Source organism: Nanorana parkeri, unplaced genomic scaffold (assembly GCF_000935625.1).
Source record: "Nanorana parkeri isolate BGI_ZX_2015 unplaced genomic scaffold, ASM93562v1 scaffold188, whole genome shotgun sequence".
Lineage (NCBI taxonomy): Eukaryota > Metazoa > Chordata > Amphibia > Anura > Dicroglossidae > Nanorana > Nanorana parkeri.
Window position 1 is genome coordinate 1,604,201 of NW_017306456.1, and position 20,219 is coordinate 1,624,419.

The 20,219-nt window shown below is 44.8% G+C and overlaps 1 protein-coding gene across 1 annotated transcript in view; it reads right to left on the reverse strand.

Annotated features, from left to right (window-relative positions):
• The window catches only part of FGD5 (FYVE, RhoGEF and PH domain containing 5), a 116,699-nt gene that overhangs the window by 51,988 nt on the left and 44,492 nt on the right, over positions 1-20,219 (reverse strand). The window contains exons 4-6 of the mRNA XM_018555248.1: positions 16,909-16,967; positions 14,927-14,957; positions 185-336 (exon numbers count right to left, since the gene is read on the reverse strand). Of these exons, the coding sequence (XP_018410750.1) occupies positions 185-336; positions 14,927-14,957; positions 16,909-16,967 (242 nt within the window). The remainder of the gene's footprint in view (positions 1-184; positions 337-14,926; positions 14,958-16,908; positions 16,968-20,219) is intronic.

Here is a 20,219-nt window from a genome sequence, read left to right on the forward strand (position 1 = left end):
ATTGCAATATGTATAGCTTACTCCATAGGGAGTCATTACCTTCATCTATTTAGTTGCTGACTGCAGCACTATCTCTAATGATGTAAGTAGCACATCTGAAAACATCTCCCATGTAGCTCTAGCCCAAGGTTACCTAGATGACCGCGTTGCTTTGGACAAAGCAGTGAAGCTGTGAGAGACTGACCAGTTCTGGATCCTCTGTTCCAGCTCTCCGAGAACCTCTTCATGCAACAGGTAGATGTGCAGCAGCTGGCTGAGTCCGTGTCTCAGTCTTAGCTCCTCTTCCCCATCCTCCTCTTCAGGGCCCAGAGCCCTGAGGATGGCCATGTGGAATTCCTGTACAGATACAAAGAAGGAAAGTTATTACAGCTAGTTCTTTATTTTTGTGTGAAAGAGGGACACTTTCACAGACAAGATTTTTGACATACACAACATGCCCTCGCCCCAGCCACAGTTATATTTCCAATCAGCCCGGGTAACATAAATGAACAATCAGCTCTCCATTCTTCATGTACAAGAGGTGCGTTTTCATATAACAGTCAATGGACTTCATTTTTAAAGCTTTAACGCAAGGACTGCAAAGTGGGAGGGCGTTTCCTCGGGGTGTCCACATTGCTGTCTAGGTGATGTGAACGCTACCCATTATGTAACCATTGGAGGGATCATCTCAGTCTCCACAATACTCCATTGCTGGATCACTGGTCTTCACTCAATGGTCAGAGCAAGGGGTGTGATGGCACTGCGGGGAATGTTGGCACAGGGGGTGGTTTTTGAGGTATAAAGTGGATTGTGCCCAAAGTAAGACTTTGAGTTGTCTCAACCCCTTTCTCTCCAGTTCAGAGTGCCAGAAACATAGCAGGGTGCGCAGTGCAATAGAGACTAACTGGCAGTAGAACATGGTCAGAGGTTTCTCAATGCACTACTATGTATTTTCTGAAGAGAACTTATCTCCTTATCTCACTTATCTCCTTTCAAACATTTCCATCATTCAATCACTTGTGTGTGTGTGTGTGTGTGTGCAGATTTTAGCTTTAGCTATTGAGCTCTATAAACAATATGCACTTTGATACAGAAGGTAAAGAGAAACAGTCAATCATGTGAAACATGACAAGAGCTCCATCTGCTGGATGGATAAAAGAATACAAAATATTCATAAGCAAAATTTCATAGTCACCTGACAAAAGAAGAAAGAAAGAAAGAAAGAAAGAGAGATGGGAAAAGGGAGGAAAGAAGAAAGGAACGAATGAACACACAAAAGAAGGAAGGAAGGAAAGAGATACGGAAGAATGGGAGAGAGAGAAAGAAAGAAAGGAGAGGGGGAGAGGGAGGAAAGAAGAAAAGAACGAATGAACACACAAAAGAAGGAATGAAGGAAATGAGAGGAGGGAAGGAAGGAAGGAAGGAAGGAAGGAAGGAAGGAAGGAAGGAAAGAGATACGGAAGCATGAAAGTAAATGAGATAGAGATAGAGGTAGTGAGAGATGAGAGAGAAAGAAAAAGAAAGAAAGAAAGAAAGATAAGGAAGAATGGAAGGAGATGAGAGAGGGGAGAGAGGGAGGAAAGAAAAAAGGAATGAATGAACACAAAAAAAGGAAGGAAGGAGATGAGAGAGGGAGGATGGAGAAAGTAACACACAAAAAAGGAAGGAAACAGATAAAGAAGCATGTAAGGAAATAAGAAAGAAAGAAAGAGAAAAAGAAAGAAAGAAAGAGAGAGAGAGAGAGAGAGAGAGAGAAAGAAAGAAAGAAAGAAAGAAAGAAAGAAAGAAAGAAAGAAAGAAAGAAAGAAAGAAAGAAAGAAAGAAAAGAGATGGGAGAGGGAGGAAAGAAGAAATAAATTAGAGGAAGGAAGGAAAGTAAGGAAAGAGATTAGTAAGGATGGAGGGAAATGAGGGAAATGAGGGAAATGAGGGATGGAAGAAAGAAATAGAAATGAAGAAACAAAGAAGTAAAGAGAGAGATACATTATTTTTAATCTCATTTGCCACTGAGGTCTTTGAGCTGAAGAAGGAATAACACTTGTTCTCAGTGACAGGACATAAATAAATGTTTTCCATCTCAGTTGAATCAAAATATTGGGCTGAAAAGTAGATTAAAAAAAAAAATCGGAGTACAAAGGTTATCTCTGTTTTCATAACACGGTCTCGGTTTTGCTCCTGACACAGGGGGTTCGGTGAAGGTTAGGAGAACGTCTATAGCATCTAATTTGCTGGAGAAATCCATAAGCCATCAAGGAGCACAAGATGAAACAGCTGACAGGCTTCTCCAGGGACCAGCTGGGTGCCGAGCACTTAAAGACGTTTTATCTGCATGAAAAAGCCTAACTTACAGCCTGCTGATCTGAAGAATGATCCCGACACATTGTAACACGTCAAGCAGCAGGTATTGAGAGCTGCCTAAGAGCTCCTACTTTCCCTCTGAAAGACTAGACTTCTCAATGGGGAAAAGGAGGGGGAGAAGGGGGGGCGCAGGTATGGAATTGGGAAAGTCATGCTCAAATTGAGAGGTTAGAGGCTCTGCATTTGGAATCCCCTTTTAACATTTGTGCTAAGAGATAAACAAGGGGACTGAAAACCAAATTCTAACCTAGATGTAAACCCAATCAATAAAATCTCATATAACCTTTAACATGTTAATGTAATTTCCAAAGTCAATTTAAATATGTTTATATCTGCAGCTTTTGATAAAATGAGGACCCTGTCATGAAGGCACTTCCTGTTATAGGGTGACAACAGTTTTCCTGGTTTCCCAAGTGTGCTGCTGCGTTGTCACCAAATCAAACGGGTCTCTGATGGAGACTGCAAGTGGCCTACAGCCTATAGGGCACTTTAGCAAATTAAATGTAATGGAGTTTGGGTTAACTTACAATTTATATTCGTTTTGGATAGAGTAGGGTAGGATTAGAACCCCTGTCATATTTTTATTATTATAAAGAGCTGCGTCATTGAGATTTCCCATCATTTACCACCCAGGTGAACGTAAGACAATTGTCCAACAGCAGCACAGACAGAATTAAAAATTTATTTAGTCATGTCTATGTCCCTGTTGCAGCTTTCCACTCACTTCTTGTCTGGTAAGACCATATAGCCACCTGGACAGCAAGTAAGAGAAATATCTCTAATGGAGCACTGGAGCGTAGTAAAAACCTGACGGGGTTCTAAACCTTCACGCTCTATCCAAAATAAAATAAAAACTTTGGGTGGACATACACTTTAAGTGACATACAGGCAATTTGTGGCATAAGGCATTGTTTGAGCTTTGTATATTATTTTTGCCCTAGGGGTATTTTCCCCCCCACAATGTACAGTTGTGTAATTTGTACTATTTTGCAAAAATTGTGAGAAACTCGGGACCGGCCGGGTTTTCAGGCTGCGTGAGTCGTATAAATGTCCCCCATTGTCTTCGCCTTGCTGTCAGCTGCGCAGCAGGAAGATCACGTGAGCACTAAAGTCCTCAGGATGTCACACTGTTTCCTGTAGTACATTGTTCCTGCGGCTCATGAGGAATGTGAGGTGGGGACTGTGAATATTAAAACTGACACAATTCATCTGTCTTTATTCCTGACCGAGCGCCCGGCGCTGCTTGTAATGTGTTTGGCGCTATGCAGGTGTGACCTCCCACCCCCTCCTTCCACAAAAAGGCTGATGAGGCAATATGTCTGCTGCTTTATTAAAATAGATAGATGGACAATAAAGAGTCACGGTTTGCTTTCTGCTATAAGATCCCAAGTGGCCCAGCGGTACAGATGTTGAGCGAGATATTCTGTGTGTGTGTGTGTGTGCCGGTCAAAACTGAAAACGAAGCCTCAAGATCTGCACAGCATACCTGTTCATGAATTGTGTTTTTCATTCAGGGGTTAAAGCATTACACCTGATCATTGACTGCCAGCAACCCGTTATACCGAGGACACCGGTTCCTGAGCCTGCAAAGAAGCAGACCAGGTGATCCCAAACTACACCCAATTCACCCAGAGAGAGGGAGAGAGATGGAAGACCGGGAAACCGAAATGGGGAGAGATGAAGAGAGATAGATAGGAAGGTGTGAGAAAGAAAGAAAGAGAGAGAGAGAGAGAGAGAGAGAGAGAGAGAGATGGGGCAAGAGGGAGAGAGAGAAATAGAAAAAGAGAGAGTTGGAGAGATGGAGGAAAACAGAGAGAAATGGAGAGGGGAAGCAGAAAGAGGGAGATGGATAGATAGATGGGAGGGGGGGGGGGGGGAAAGGGGGGGGGGGGAGGGGGGGGGGGGGGTGAAAAGGGAGAGGAATGGGGGAGAGGGTAGAGAGAGAAAGAGAGAAATGGGGAAAGAGAGATAAATGGGGGAGGAAAGAGAGAGAGAGATGAAAAAAGAGAGAGTTGGAGATGATGAGAAAGAGAGAACAATGGGGCAAGAGAGAGAAATTAGGAGAAATGGGGGAGGGGGGAATGAGAAAAGAGAGATTTTGAGAGATAGAGAAAGACGGCAGAGAGGGAGAGAGATGGGGGGAATGGGTAGAAAGAGAGAAAGGTGGAGGGGGGGAGAAATAGGGGTAAAGAGGGGAGGAAAGAGAGGGATGGGGTGATAGAGAGACAGCTATTGAAATGGGGAGAAAGAGACAGAAAGAAAGAGTTTGAGAAATTGGGGAAAAGGGAAGGTAGGAAGGACCATGTGTGAGCAAGTGTCATCAGAGCTGCTTATAGTCACCAGCAGGGGAACGAGTGACAGGGTGACAATGCAGGAAAACAGCTGGGAGACCCCATAACAGGATGAGCCTGACCATGAAACTTCATAGCAGATTAATCATTTTAATGAAAACTACAAATTTAAAAAGATCAAAAAACACTTTTGAAATGTCATTACCATGTTAAAGCTTGGTATATAGTGATCAGGTTTAAATCTGCTTCAGGTTACAGGACTGTGTTATGAACACTCAGGAGTCGGGGTGTGTTATCAGCATGAGGTCAGGTAGTTGGCATAACACCAGGTGACATCTCTTCTCTGCCCCGTGTAAAAGACTCGGCATTCAGTGATATTGCACACATTTACATGTTTCAATTTCTATCTAATCCCCTTTCAGGTTTTCTTTTTTTTTCGGGGGGGGGGGGACTTGGGATTTCCTTCCCAGAAATGGTTAACTTGGCAGGCAGTTAGGCTGACCGGGGACAAGAATAAAAGTGGTTAGGGAAATTACAAGGACAGTTAGCTAATCATTATAGGATTGTTCGCAGAATTTATAGGATTAGTTAGCAGACCGACTATAACAAATGCATATGGCCGACTCTTTGTCCTCGTCAATTAAAACCAGCCATGCTATTTATAGAAATCCAATAATTACCAGCACCGTCATGCTCTAAATTCCCCCCACTATTCCGTACGAACACAGCTCGCCTCTGATAGAGACATCAGACCGGCGCTCAACATTGCCGAATGCCCCCCCCCTCCCCTCCCTTCCCCCTGAGCAGGTGGTCTAGAACAACGCGGCACTATATTCTGGCTATACGTCTGCACAGGGACCCTCTTGCGTATGACTTGCAGGCTCTACTGAGTTCCACAGATACGTTATGACTCTTTGGAGTTTTATAAAGATTGCTCGTCAATCTCCCCTTCCCGGGGTGGTGATTGGATCAAACCAGCGCGCATCCCCCAGAGCCAGATAAAAGCCTCTTTTGGTCAATTTGACCTTTCCTGAACTTATTTTATGCTGCTGAGAAAAGTAATAAAGCAGAATTTGTGGAGGCTTCGCTGTCACTTTCATGCAACAACAAGCACAGGCTCAGCCGTGAAGCTTCCCGGTTGTGTTAAAGTGTATCTAAACCCAAGAACAAAAATGTAATATATTGTAACCTACCAATCCTTAGATGTGGCTGCTGCATTCGTTTTCTTATGCCAGGTTTTTATTTCCTTTATTTTCACCTGGTGATCCTGCCACTAACACACTTCCTGTCCTAGGGTGACAACGCTGATTAACTGTAGTGCATCTGTGAATTAGCAGCATGGATGGGACAACAGAACACCCCATTTTCTCTTCTCCATAACATGGGGGTGTTATTTGGAAGACAGAGGATCAACAGACAGCAAGATACAAACAACCCTTTGAGAACCTTTTTCTCCGAAAAAATGCTTTTACTCAAGTGACTTTACCAAGAGACATGCAGGCCGGATAAAAGCAGATCATTTTATACCACATTATGGTCCTACAGGGGGAAAACAGGATGCTATGTGTCCTTTCCAGTCACTGCACTAAACTGGTGCTATACTGAATTCCTGCGTATGAAAGAAAAGAAGGGAGAATCTGCGATTTATACAAAGTCAGATAAACAGAAGGGAGTTTATCAAAACTGGAGCAGATTGGCACGGGAACCAATCAGCTTCTCTGTCTCATTTTCAAATTTTACCTGAGCAAACTGAAGAGAGATTCTGATTGGTTGCCATGGGTACCTGCTCCAGATTCTGTCTCCTCCAGTTTTGATAAATTCCCCCCACACAGTGTCTAATCTACAGCTAAGACAGTGCCATATTTCAGGCACAGTGGCCCAGGAATGGTGGTTCAGCCCATCGATGTCCTCACCAAACTAAAATATCAGTTGTAGGTTGAGATGCCTTTAAAAAGCAGCAGCAGAGCAAAATAAAACTAGCTTGGTGATATAATGTTAATGTTACTAACCAATAATACTGCAGATCCTCTCACGGATCTCCTCTCATCTATCCAGATATATAACTTATGATCCATCCAGATATTGCTTATCACTGATCCATCCTCATCTGATCCCCCACCAGATATAACTTATCACTGATCCATCCTCATAATACTTATCACTGATTCATCCCCTTCTGATCCATCCAGATATAACTTATCACTGACCCATCCAGATATAACTTATCACTGATCAATCATCATCTTCATCAGATTTATTTTCAGGTATTATTACTCCACCTTAGGGGTTTAAAATATACCCGACAACCATAACGTACCTCATCAAATGTACCTCAGCCCCATCAGAGTTACATAAAATGTTCAACTTTTATTCATTTTTGTTTAAAACATCTTTATAATTCATTTACTTTTCCTCCATTTGTCTGAATTCAGAAGGAGGTTGCATTTGCTACTTAAATTAATTCTCTTTCTCTCAAACTGCCATTTATCAAATTCAGTCCCCTGTTTCTCATTCCTACTTTATTTTATCCTCTAAGTACACAATTGCTCCCTTTTTTTTACATAATAAGTTTTTATTCAGAATTTTTTTTTAACAATACGTGGGTATCGAACATACAGGTGATTAAGACCAATCAAGTACAAGGTAACGGTGTACAGGTATACAGTAAACAAGTGGGTCAGGTTTGGAAACAATGTTCCCAATTCAGCCCGGGCGCAGTTTGAAAAAAAAAAGACCAACTGGGGGTATGTAGGAGTTAAGAGGGTAAAGGAGCGACAAGTAAAGAAGTTCCAATGACAAAGAAAATGTCCAAGCGGCATCTTATATGGTTGCGCAAAGTTGTACATGAGACAGGTAAGTACCATGTAGTGAGATCAAAGTGATTTGAAATGGTCTGAGTCCATATACACACGCCAGGGCGTCCAAATTTTGTTGAATGCAGAATGTCTATCGTGCAAGTGTGCCGTCAGCATTTCCAAATGCATGATGCGACAAAGTTCCCCTGTCCGCTTCTTCACCGTAGGAACTTGTCGAGTTCCAATGTCTCGGGATGAGAGAGCGGGCTGAGGAAACATGTCTTGCTCTTGATGTGGCTTCGTCAGGGGTTGAAATATAATATGAATGAAATTCATAGTGCCTCGTCCAATCAGAGAATGACTTGTATTCAGCAAAATAAATACAAAGTGTTCTCTGAATGGCCGCGGTACCCAGCAAAGGGACTCCTTGTGCTCAGTGTGCTGAGGGGAAGCCACCTGAGCCACAGCTGGAAGAAATCAGCACTGACTGTATGTAGCATGGACTACTACACCAATTTTCAGCATCCCCAGTGGCCCTCTGGGGATCAGTTTTGGATTCTTCCATGGACCCAAGCTGGGCCAATGTAAGCATCCATAAAAGATAATTTCCGGAGTTCAGCTTTAAGCCCTGATGAACGGGGGGAGGTTTGTCCCCCAAAACACATTGACTGTTTTAAGTGATCGTATTTATAATCATTAAAGCAAATTGAACTCTGATCAGCCTCTTGGATATATCCTTTTCGGGCAGTATAACCATACAAGTTATGGTGAGAAGGGACTAAAGGAATCAAACAGGCCTCCAACCGAATCGGTACAGAGCACAGTAAGGCCTTCATAGAACAGAAGCTGTTCACATGTTTCCTTCCATCACATATCCCAAAAATAAGAGGACTGTTTCACATTCCGGGACAGTGGCTGGAGCATTGCCAATCATTCCTTTATGCCCCATCAGCCAGATGACCATCCAGATCCGCTGGTGTATAGTGCAAATATAGCCTAACACGTCCTTTTGAAATGGTGATACAAAGGCGCTGGGTGACGATCACTTTTCTACTTAAAATATAAATATTTAATTAAATCCCAAGCTAAACTCGGGGGAGAGGTCTTTTCAGGTCACAGAGCCGTCCCAAATCCCGAATCTGGCCCAGATCACCAGCTTCAGATGACACAGTTCCAAGACAGGAAGCACATCCACCTCAGACGTGACCTGCCCGTCTGAGAGCACGGCAGCACAATGGCACCTCAGCCACCCACGCTGTGCCATTCAGCCCAGAATGCCCGCATTGTGCTCTTCTTGTCTCGTGCCCATAGGAAGCAGAGGGAGGGGAGGCCCGCGGTGCCGCTCACCCTTCCAAATAGTTTCGCCAGCCTGAGGACAATCTTTAAAGGTTAAGTAGACAGAAACTCTAAATGAATAACATTTATTCTGCATTGTTATGCTGCGCTGCGCAACGCAAAGCACTGCATGTCATGGCGTCACAATGCGCTGCGGTGCATTGACTTGAATTTTGTAACATATCAATAAAGTTTAGAAAAACTCTGATACCTTGTAACAACAAATCGCACCATCCTTCTCAACCTACACCAAGTTATAAGGAGCAGAACATGTGCAGATTGGTGAACGGCCTTCAGATTTCACTTGTTGCTGTACAAACAGCTCTACCACTGTGAACAATGTTGAAAGCAGTGGCGTCACAAGGGGGGTGTGGCCATTGGAGGGGTGATACCAAAATGATTGACAGTCATTTTGGTGTCACCCCCTCTGAAAATTCAGGCACTCTGTCATGGACCGAGAGCCAACAGTTGCAGGAGAGAGGAGGGGACCCGGCGGCATACCTCATCCCACCAGGTGAACGTCCCCTCCTCTCTCTGCCGGCGTCCATCACCAAGATGGCTGTCGGCAGGTATCACAGAGATGGCCGCGCATGCACGTCACATGCATGAGCATGATTTCTTCCACATCTGTGCAGTAATCCAGAGTGAGACTTGGAGTAGTAATAAAGACCGGTCACTGCTGCTTTCTCTCCTTGTGCAGGGTGACTGGCCTTGTCTCCGCCCCCTCCTGTAATAAAGACCGGTTACTGCTGTTCTCTCTCCTTGTGCTGGGTGGCTGGTCTTGTCTCCGCCCCCTCCTGTAATAAAGACCGGTTACTGCTGTTCTCTCTCCTTGTACAGGTCTTGTCTCCGCCCCCTGCTGTAGTTACCTGTAGTGGGTGTGGCCTACTGGACCCTCCCACAGCTCTGCTCTCTGTACAGGCTATACACAGCACATCGATAATGTCACTGCTATTTTAACAAGGTAACATGACTTGCAAAGGCATTTGGTGCACACAAAGTGGATTTATATCCTTTGTTGCTATTGAGGAATATATTTCAATGAAAGTTTTTTTTTTGCCCTGACAATGGTTTTAACATTTCCTCGCTCTATGCATAAGCCGGAGCTTCGGCTTTAATAGCCGATTGTCTCGTGGACACGGCGGTCTGGCCTCGCGGCGTAGGGGTGAGCAGAATGAATACGGCAGGTCAGTGAAAAGGACGGGTCTCAGCTGCCTGGGATTCCGGCTTCATCGGAGGAAGGAGAATGAGGCCTCTGTTGACGGTGTCAGATCGCTCGCTCTGCCAGGATACAAGCTGGCCGGCCTTCGCTGGGCCTTCGCTGCGCATTAGCATGAAACAGCCGGCGCACAGTGACGGCCCACGGGGCCCACCAGCGTCACCGGCCGGGCTCCCGGGTCTGGGCTCGGGCCGCTGCAGCAATGATAATGTGACATTAGAGGCTGCGTAGGAAACATTATGCAAAGCAGGGAATGGCGTAGACGAATTCCTTCATACCCCGGGGTCTGCGACACACAATTCGTAGGCTGTTGTTGTTGTGGTGTCAGAGGTCACATGAGAACGCATATTTTCTGAGCATGTAAATATACGCCCACCGGGCACATGGCATACAGTTTAAAGACCACTGGGCTGGTTTAAAGGGCCAAAGAAGCCATTTCAACCGATGAATATTTCGAGTCACTAAGCTGTGGCAGCCATGCAGACAGGGACGTCTGGTTTTCCTGATCTCTGTATTTCTACCAGAGCAGTGACTCTGAGCACTGAAGTCGGCATAACAGCCAGGCAGCTAGCATTTTCCGGTGGAGGAGAAATTGCATCTCGTGTTGCTTCAGTGACTTTCATTTTTGCGCACATTTAAGTGACAGTTAGAGACAAGCGTCGCTAGTAAATCCAATCATGAAAGACTCATATAAGCTTTAAAGAAGGACTACGGGTCCTTAGCCCTCCAATCGGGCTACCCCTGCACCGCAAGGGTTAATTGTATGTTTTTGTCCAGGGGGCTAACATAAAGCAGACATGCTCACCTGATCCTCAGTCCCACGGTGGTCAGCGCTCACCTCTCTCCCCCTCTGCTCTGGCCTTGGCGTCCTTACATCCAATGCAAGTCAATGGACCTGCAAAAGATGTGATGATGATCGGAGCCTTGGGGAGAAGAGGCTGTAGGGACCAGTCTACCAGCCCGGTGTGTCAGAGGATTGGGTGAGTAATACTACTTTATTTGAGCCCCCTAGAAAAAATTAGCACTTAACCCTTGCAGTGTGTGGTATCCACTGCAAGTGTAAGTTTTTTGTTTGCCAGGAGTTCTACTTTAACATATTAATGTCATTTCAACAGCCATTTTAAGGTTTAATATGAATCCTTGGTGATCCTGCCATGGAGGTCCTTGTTAAGGCACTTCCTGATATAGGGTGGCAACACCCTGTCCCTGTCTCCCAATTGAGCTCCTATGTTGTCACCCCGTCCAATGGACGACTACAAATGCCTGTTTCAACACACCTGATGCTACCTGTGCTCCAAGATGGAGACTCTCATAGGTTAGAGTAAGGACCGCACTACACAGATGAGCCTTGGCGCGGCTGTGCGGCTTTCACATATTCTGCAGAAGACGTGTATCTAAAACCTCTGTTTTTAACCTTAGCGGTGAGACCGTTTTTTTTTTTTTTGCATGCTGGCTGGTGAGTGTGCTGGCAAACTTTTTGCTGTCCCTGTCTCCCAATTGTGCTCCTCTGTTGTCACCCCATCCAATTGACGACTACAAATGCCTGTTTTAACACACCTGATGCAGGCATGGTCCACTGTTCTCACCATCAGCAAAACCTGCCCTGAGATATGCCAACGCTGGCGTGCATGTAGACAAGAATTGGTTGCCAAGTGTATGCGGGAGATCGCCAGCACAGATATGCAAAAAAGGATGAAAGCAAAAGGACAGAAGCAGTGTTTTATTAAAGAGCTGAAACTGTTTATGAAACACAGTGCAGAGATTTAGGCTTTTCTACTTTGAATAGTGAAGGGGAAGAGTGTGGGCAGTGTGGTCACATCGTTCACATACCATAGATTTGAAGAACAGTTGGTAGCAATGCCTGCCACAAAATGAAGGCAGAATCCGGACTGACATGGAATGAAAGAACCAGGGGTACAATGGAAACGAGGAAAACCGCTACAATGATGCAACTGTATTGTGTGTATAATGTATTCTATGAAAAGGAATGGAAGCCATAGACCTGCAGATACACTATATGGCCAAAGGTATGTGGACAACCCTCTGAATGATGGAGTTCAGGTGTCTCCAGTGAAGAGTCCTGTTCATACTACTGTACATCACACAAAGACAATGTAGACAATTGTGCTCTTCCAACCTCGTGGTAAAAGTTTGGTGAAGATCCTTTTCTGTTCCACCATGACTGTCCTCCTGTGTACATGGTTTGATGAGTTTGGAGTGGAGGAACTTGAGTGGCCTTCACAGAGCCGTGACCTTAACCCTACGTGATCCAGGTCTTCATCCAACAGCAGTACCTGACCTCACAAATGGTTACAAATTCCGACAGACACCTCCACCACCTTGTGTGAAGCCTTAGGTTAGAGGTTATTTAGCTACAAATGGGTCCAACACCATATTAATGTCCATGGTTTTTGAATGGCATGTCCAACAAGTTCTATAGGTATGATGGTCAGAGGTATACAAACATTGAGGACCATCAGGGTAGGGGAGTATATACCCATCAATGAGTGAGCCACTGGAGCACTGGAACTAGCCACAACATCAGCCCAACTGTGATGCTTCACCCTTCTCTGTAGCTTGGGTCTGCTCACACAACAAGATGGTAGCCCTCTACAGCCTTCAATATCTGGAGTCACTGCCCAGCCTGGGGAGTCAGAAAGAACCCAAATAACTCAACCAACAAGCAATAATGTCGAGCGCTGTTTGCCTTTATCAGGCTTCCCATACTCAAAGGTCCAGTTAGGCCAAAACTCGGCAATATTCATGAGGACACATCTATCCTTCTTATCTCAATCTACAGAACAATATATACAGCTCCTCCTTAGTATGACCCCCAGCATTCCACATAGATCTCCCTTATCTTCCCCCAGCCACTTACACAATATACGGCACCTTCAGACAGGACTTCTCCCAGTGTGTCCATTCAACGCCATTCATCTCACCTCGTCCTGGCCACAATCAGTGTAATGGTCTCTTCAATTATGCATGTGACAACGTCTTTAGCGCTTTCAGTGTTCAGCACATTAAATCACTTTGTGGCTGTAACATGCATTATTAACATGTCCCCTCAGTGATCACTTCCATCCTCCATGTCACTACCCCGGACAGTGTAACTGATAAGAGTGAGCAGGAGATGCAAAAGTTCACTGAGATTTAAATGCCTCCATCCTTGGGTGAAGTCTCTTCCTTTCTGCAGTCCCCGATGAGTGATATTAATTGAAGTGGATCTATCATCAGTTATATTTTTTCATGTTAAGTGCATATATTCATAATAATGTGTCAATGTAATGCTTTTAGGTATTTACTATCCCTCACAGAGATCACAGTACTGCCCCTGACAATGCCTTTATCTGCTTTTTCCTCCAGAAGGAAGGTGCCATCTTTCTCCAGGCATCATTCGGGGTCACATCTACTTCCTAGACTGAGATGCCGGCTCAGAGATGACACAATCGTGTAAACTCTGCCTCACCTTGTCACTTGCTATGAAGTTAGAGTCTAGATGAAGCCACTAGACTGGAGCTTATAGACTGGAGAGGGTGTTCAGTTGTGCTGGCAGCACACACTTAGGGTGCATCATAAGCTTGGAAAGCTGAATCTGCTGACCCTTTTAGAATATGTGAAGATGAAAAAGATGGCAGCATGTTAACCCCCCAATGGTGGGGACAGTAGAAATCAGAATAGTTCAATTGCTGGTTCCCAGGAGGACCAAACAGACACACAACACCATCAACCAACCCAGCCAAAAATAGCTGTCCTCTGATTTCTATGGGATCCTTAAAGGAGAACCATGAGGGGTGTGCTTTTCACTCACCTCATAGTTCTAGCCGACCTGTGACAATGAGACTGTCACAGGTCGGCTCAGTAGATCATGAGGTGAGGGAACACATACCGGCGTTCGCTCACCTCTCGATCCTGTCACGGCTCTCTGCCGTGACAGGGGAGGGGCTGGATTCCCCCTTCCCCGATCCGACCTGCCAGCGCTGACTGGCGGAACGGACGGGGCGGGTACAGCTGGCTCTGCCTCTAGATAGGCAGAGCCAGCTGTCAGTCACGCAGCTGGGTGGATCCCGGCATAATTGTCGGGATCCGCTTCAGCTGCGGCGTCCCAGTATACCGCGAGCAACAGCTCGCGGTATACTGCGGCGTCTCATTATACCGCGAGCCTAGAGTGACGGGAGGATGCTAGTTTGTGTCCTCCCGTTACCCTAAGGAGAACTATGGGGAAAAGCCCTAACCCCATAGTTCTCCTTTAAAGGGGAACTCAGGGCACCAAGCTCACCAAGATTCAAGGAAGGATACACATGACTCTTGTAGGAGGACAATATTTGCTGATCCTAGGGATTTAAAGTGTAACTCCAGGCAAAGTGTTGACCTGTTGATCCGCGCCAGTGCTACTGTCATCCCCTTATTTCCTGTTGCTGGTCCTCTGATCTGTGTCACCCCATTGATCCATGCAGTGATGTCATCGTGTTGCTGCATCCACCCTCCTTACATCCTACAAGGCCCATAAGTACCTTATACAACTGACTTTAAAACACACTCTTGTCCTGCTTGTCAGCCCGTCATTGGCTGGTGTCGTAAATGGTCAGTCCACCCAAAACTCATCCTTAAGCTATGGGATCAGTCTGTAGCATCAAATCATCATCTTTTTTTTCTTTTGGGGTCTCTAGCATTGAGATCAAACAGATAGAATGCCGAACACAACCCTTTCCATGGAGTCTGACTCTTCCGGGAGAGGGAGGAGCCTCATCTTGAGACCACTTTACACTCCCACAGCCAGGGGGCAGACTTGGCACCTCTGCCAAAGAGACTGAGCTGCTGGGACCACCGAGATCTACACTATAAGCAATAGATGAGTGGTCCAAAATCCCAGCAGGTGCCAAAAAACTGAAAACAATGTAAAATTAGACATTGCAACGTTAATTAGATGAAAATATGAGTTTACTTACAGTGTGCAAGTGTCTCAGCATTTCCACATACCTGGAATAGAAAGTAATAATTACCAACAGAAGGTAAAACACAGCAAACCTTGTTCAATAAAAGTATCCGTGATGCCCACAGCAGCCAATCAGAATGAAGCCTTAAATCCTCCAATTTGATTTTGGCCGATTTCTTTTATTTTTCAGTTTAGAAGATTATAAAGTAATATTTATAGAAACGATTAATTACAAATAAAATCTAAATTTATAACAGGTGCGTCCATGATATAACATATACATAAATCATATATTAAAAAAACAAACAACAGAGAACGGCTGAGATAAACTCACTTAATCCTAGAGAGATCTCATTGTTTTCAGGCAGGTCAGATCTGACTCATAGGTGGTTATTCAGTCAGCTGCCAAAGGCAGAATAACCAAGCTGAAGTGAAGGCAGCCGAACGCCGTTTGCTATTCACTTCAGCCGAGTACAGCTGACGGCAGCCGTACATCGGCTGGCTTCAGCTCCCTTCGGTTCAGCCGAAGATGCTCAGCATATTAGGCTGAGCCAAAGTGAAGGACCCTTTCGACTCAGCTGATCCAAAATCTGGATCGGCTGAGCTGAACGCCCGGCAGTTCATTCTCTGCTGCTCGTCCTTATTCTCATAGGGGCCGAACGGCTGTGAGTGAGTAGCCGAAATGATGCCGAGCATATGCGTTCGGCTCGGCTGAGCTGCTTGGCTACTGTGAATAGGCTGAACCCGAAGGGCTCTGGTGGCCAAAGTGAGCCAAAGGATTAGCCGAAGCTACGGCTATATCCTTCAGCTCCTTTCTGAATAACCCCCATAGACTTGGGAATGAGAGAGAGGAGCAGTGAATGAAATCACGATGCAACAACTCAACTGACTGAAAACAATTGTCTGAAAACTGCAAATACTGCAATCTGTCACAAAGGGTCGGGGAATGCCGCTGCCGCAGCTGCCACTGATTGGGGAGAGGGAAGTGGCGGTCACAGTTCTGAGCGGGCTTGGTCAAACTCAGGTGAACTGGATTTGCAGCAAGCCCAGGCTCATCTCTACACAGCAGGTCTTTGAGGGCCCATTTATGTGTATGAGTAGAGGTGTGGTTTTTCTGTAGCGTTGGGCAGGTGCAATGTCACACATTAACGTGCTTTCCCTTTGTGCGCTGACAAGCATTTTTCCCCTTGTAAGGTTTCAATGCATTTTTGAATTTGGAGTCCATGTTATTGAATGTCCATACTGAGGTACAGACATGGACAGGAGGAAGAGTCTGCAGGAGCCAGAGCATTGCACCCACCATCCACTAATCATGAGTGCAATGCTTTACTGGCTCCAATGCAAAGAAACAATACATGCTCATTATTTCTTTTATGAAGGTGTGTTCATTTATTACTAGACATGTGCAATTAGTTTCGTTCCAAATCAAAATTCTGACACATCCGAATTTCCGAATCCCAATGCATCTGAATGTGTCCAAATCCGAATTTCCGTTTCTGAATTTCGGATCCTATTCGGATTCCGTTTAAAAGCAAAACGTAATCGGACATGTGACTTTTCTGGGCAAAAATGTGTTTTTCGGTTTGATGCATTCCAATGGGTCTGAACACGAATTTTCGTTACGGCAACATGGGAGCCATACACAGTATATACATATAATACTAAAGCTGAGGCTCCCATAACCCAATGGCATCCAGGATCCGAATTTCCGAACTGCATTGGGGAGCTCCCGAATGCTATTTGGGTCTGGGAGGCTCAGCTTTAGTAATATGTGTATATGGCTCCCAGACCCGAATGGCATTTCGAGAGCTCCCCAATGCAGTTCGGAAATTCGGATCCGAATCCGGAAATAATGAAATATCCGAATCAAATTTTTCCGCAGCTTGCATGTCTATTTATTACTTTTATTTATTAATTTTTTCAAAAACAGTTTGCTTTGTATTTCTTTCTTTAGCTTCTGCGTTTAAAGATCGTAAATTCAATTCCGGTACTTACTCTCTTTCCGAGGTGAGCAGGTCCTCCACGATCGCCAGCGCTCTGGTCGGTCCGTCCCTCTAAAGCAGACAGCAGAGGAGAATAGTTGAGAATCAAAATATTTTTCAGGTTATATAATTGTATCAAAACGATTGACAGCACAATTGTATATTTGTAATTATAATTATTCATATCCAAAATATTTACAGCTACATCCCATTTCAGCCAATATGTAACCATCTTCATGATGCCATTCACTGCTTTAAATCTGACCTCCGTCCTTCCCTTCACTCTTCTATCTGACCTCCGTTCTTCCCTGCAGACTTATATGTGACCTCCGTCCTTCCCTTCAATTTTCTATCTGACCTCCGTCCTTCCCTTTAGTCTTCTATCTGACCTCCGTCCTCCCCTTCAGTCTTCTATCTGACCTCCGTCCTCCCCTTCAGTCTTCTATCTGACGGTCTGACCTCCATCCTTCCCTTGAGTCTTCTATCTGACCTCCGTCCTTCCCTTCAGTCTTCTATCTGACCTCCGTCCTTCCCTTCAGTCTTCTATCTGACCTCCGTCCTTCCCTTCAGTCTTCTATCTGACCTCCGTCCTTCCCTTCAGTCTTCTATCTGACCTCAGTTCTTCCCTGCAGTCTAATATGTGACCTCCATCCTTCCCTTCAGTCTTCTAACTGACCTCCGTCCTTCCCTTCAGTCTTCTATCTGACCTCCGTCCTTCCCTTCAGTTTGTCTATCTGTCCTCTGGCCTCCCCTTCAGTCTTGTGCCTGACCCCAATCCTTCCCTTCACTCTTCTATCTGACCTCAGTTCTTCCCTGCAGTCTAATATGTGACCTCCATCCTTCCCTTCAGTCTTCTAACTGACCTCCGTCCTTCCCTTCAGTCTTCTATCTGACCTCCGTTCTTCCCTGCAGTCTTATATCTGAACTCCGTCCTTCCCTTCACTCTTCTATCTGACCTCCGTCCTTCCCTTCAGTCTTCTATCTGACCTCCGTCCTTCCCTTCAGTCTTCTATCTGACCTCCGTCCTTCCCTTCAGTCTTCTATCTGACCTCTGTCCTTCTCTTCAGTCTTCTATCTGACCTCTGTCATCCCCTTCAGTCTTAAATGTGACCTCCGTCCTCCCCTTCAGTCTTATATGTGACTTCCGTCGTTCCCTCCAGTCTTCTATCTGACCTCCGTTCTTCCCTTCAGTCTTCTATCTGACCTCCGTCCTTCCCTTCAGTCTTATATCTGACCTCCGTCCTTCCCTTCAGTCTTATATCTGACCTCCGTCCTTCCCTTCAGTCTTATATCTGACCTCCGTCCTTCCCTTCAGTCTTATATCTGACCTCCGTCCTTCCCTTCAGTCTTATATTTTACCTCCGTCCTTCCCTTCAGTCTTATATCTGACCTCCGTCCTTCCCTTCAGTCTTATATTTTTTTACTGCACACTGCCAGCTTCCCCCTTTATGCACCGTAAGGTTTAAAGTGTAGCTAAACCCAAGATCAGATATCTAATATATTGCAGTGCACCAATCTTTAAAGGTGGTGGCTGAATTAGTTTTCTTTTTTCAGGCTAAATACATTTCCTGCAAGTACATAAAAATACCTGCTGATCCTGCCAGAAATCCACATGCTTGTGACTTCCTGTTCACTGCACTGAAATCTCAAGGTTGTGGGTGATGTTGGTGGAGGGGGAGCTTTAACCTTTCCCTACTCCTATCCAGAACTAAAACCCAAGGTTTGGGCTTAGATACACTTCAGCCGATCCTAATATCACCCAACAGATGCTCTTCTTTTATCTACATACAATGTATCAATCTGAAGTGACACAATGCAGCTGATCTTTAACAAAATCTCCGAGTGAAATGCTGCGAATGGAATTCCTGAGATTTATGGGCCAGTCGCAGGCTACGCTGTCTGTTATTCGGAAAGTGACAGATTATATGGCTTTTCACATGGACCGCAAATTTCATTTCTTCCCTTGATGTAAACTATAAATCTGCATTTTATTATGTATAAAAAAGAATGTAAATGTGGGGCGGCCATGACAGGAAAGAGTCAATACAGGCTGAACACAACCAACCAGAGGCAGCACAAACCTGTATTATAGAGGAACACATGAGAGTGTCTGTGCCTGTGAGTTACTGCCCTCTCCTTCTTAAAAATGCTGGCTGTCATATCCAATGGCTTCACTCATTTCTGACCCGAGAACTAGTGCACAGATTAGAAGTTCTGGCTTCCTACAGTATGTCTGCAGGCAGTCTCTGACCATCTCCTATAGTATGTCTGCAGTCTCCGACCATCTCCGGTGCCATGCCTGCAGTCTCTGACCATCTCCTTTACTATGCCTGCAGTCTCTGCCCATCTCCTGTACTATGTCTGCAGTCTCTGCCCATCTCCTTTACTATGCCTGCAGTCTCTGCCCATCTCCCGTACTATGTCTGCAGTCTCTATCCATCTCCTGTACTATGTCTGCAGCCTCCTATCATGTCTAGTAGCATGTCTCCCTGACTATCTCCTGTAGATTTATTCCGGTGTCCATTTTCATGTAGCATGTTGTAGTCTCTGTCCATCTCCTTTGGTATGTCTCCAGTCTCTGACCATTTCCTGTAGTCTCTGTCCATCTCCTGTTGTCTGTTTTCAGTCTCTGATCTAGCTTTCTGCAGCATTACATTCACTAAATATCATGCGTGGCCCTGTGGTGATGTTAGGGGGCCACACTTGAGGCTCCCTACATCAAGTAAGTTGACCACCAATGCTTTATGATGTATTGACCACGAGAAGCCACCGGTATATTTTGATGTATACGGTATCCTCTGATATATACGATATCCTTTTTATATATACGATATCCTCTTATATATATACGGTATCCTCTGATATATACCTTATCCTCTGATATATACGGTATCCTCTGATATATACCTTATCCCCTGATATATACGGTATCCTTTGATATATACGGTATGCTCTGATGTATACGGTATCCTCTGATATATACGGTATCCTCTGATATATACGGTATCCTCTGATATATACGGTATCCTTTGATATATACGGTATCCTCTGATATATATGGTATCCTCTGATATATACTGTAGCCTCTGATATATACGGTATCCTTTGATATATACGGTATCCTCTGATATATACGGTATCCTTTTATATATACGTATGCTCTGATGTATATTGTATCCTCTGATATATACGGTATCCGCTGATATATACGGTATCCTCTGATATATACGGTATCCTCTGATATATACGGTATCCTCTGATATATACGGTATCCTTTGATATATACGGTATCCTTTGATATATACGGTATCCTCTGATATATAC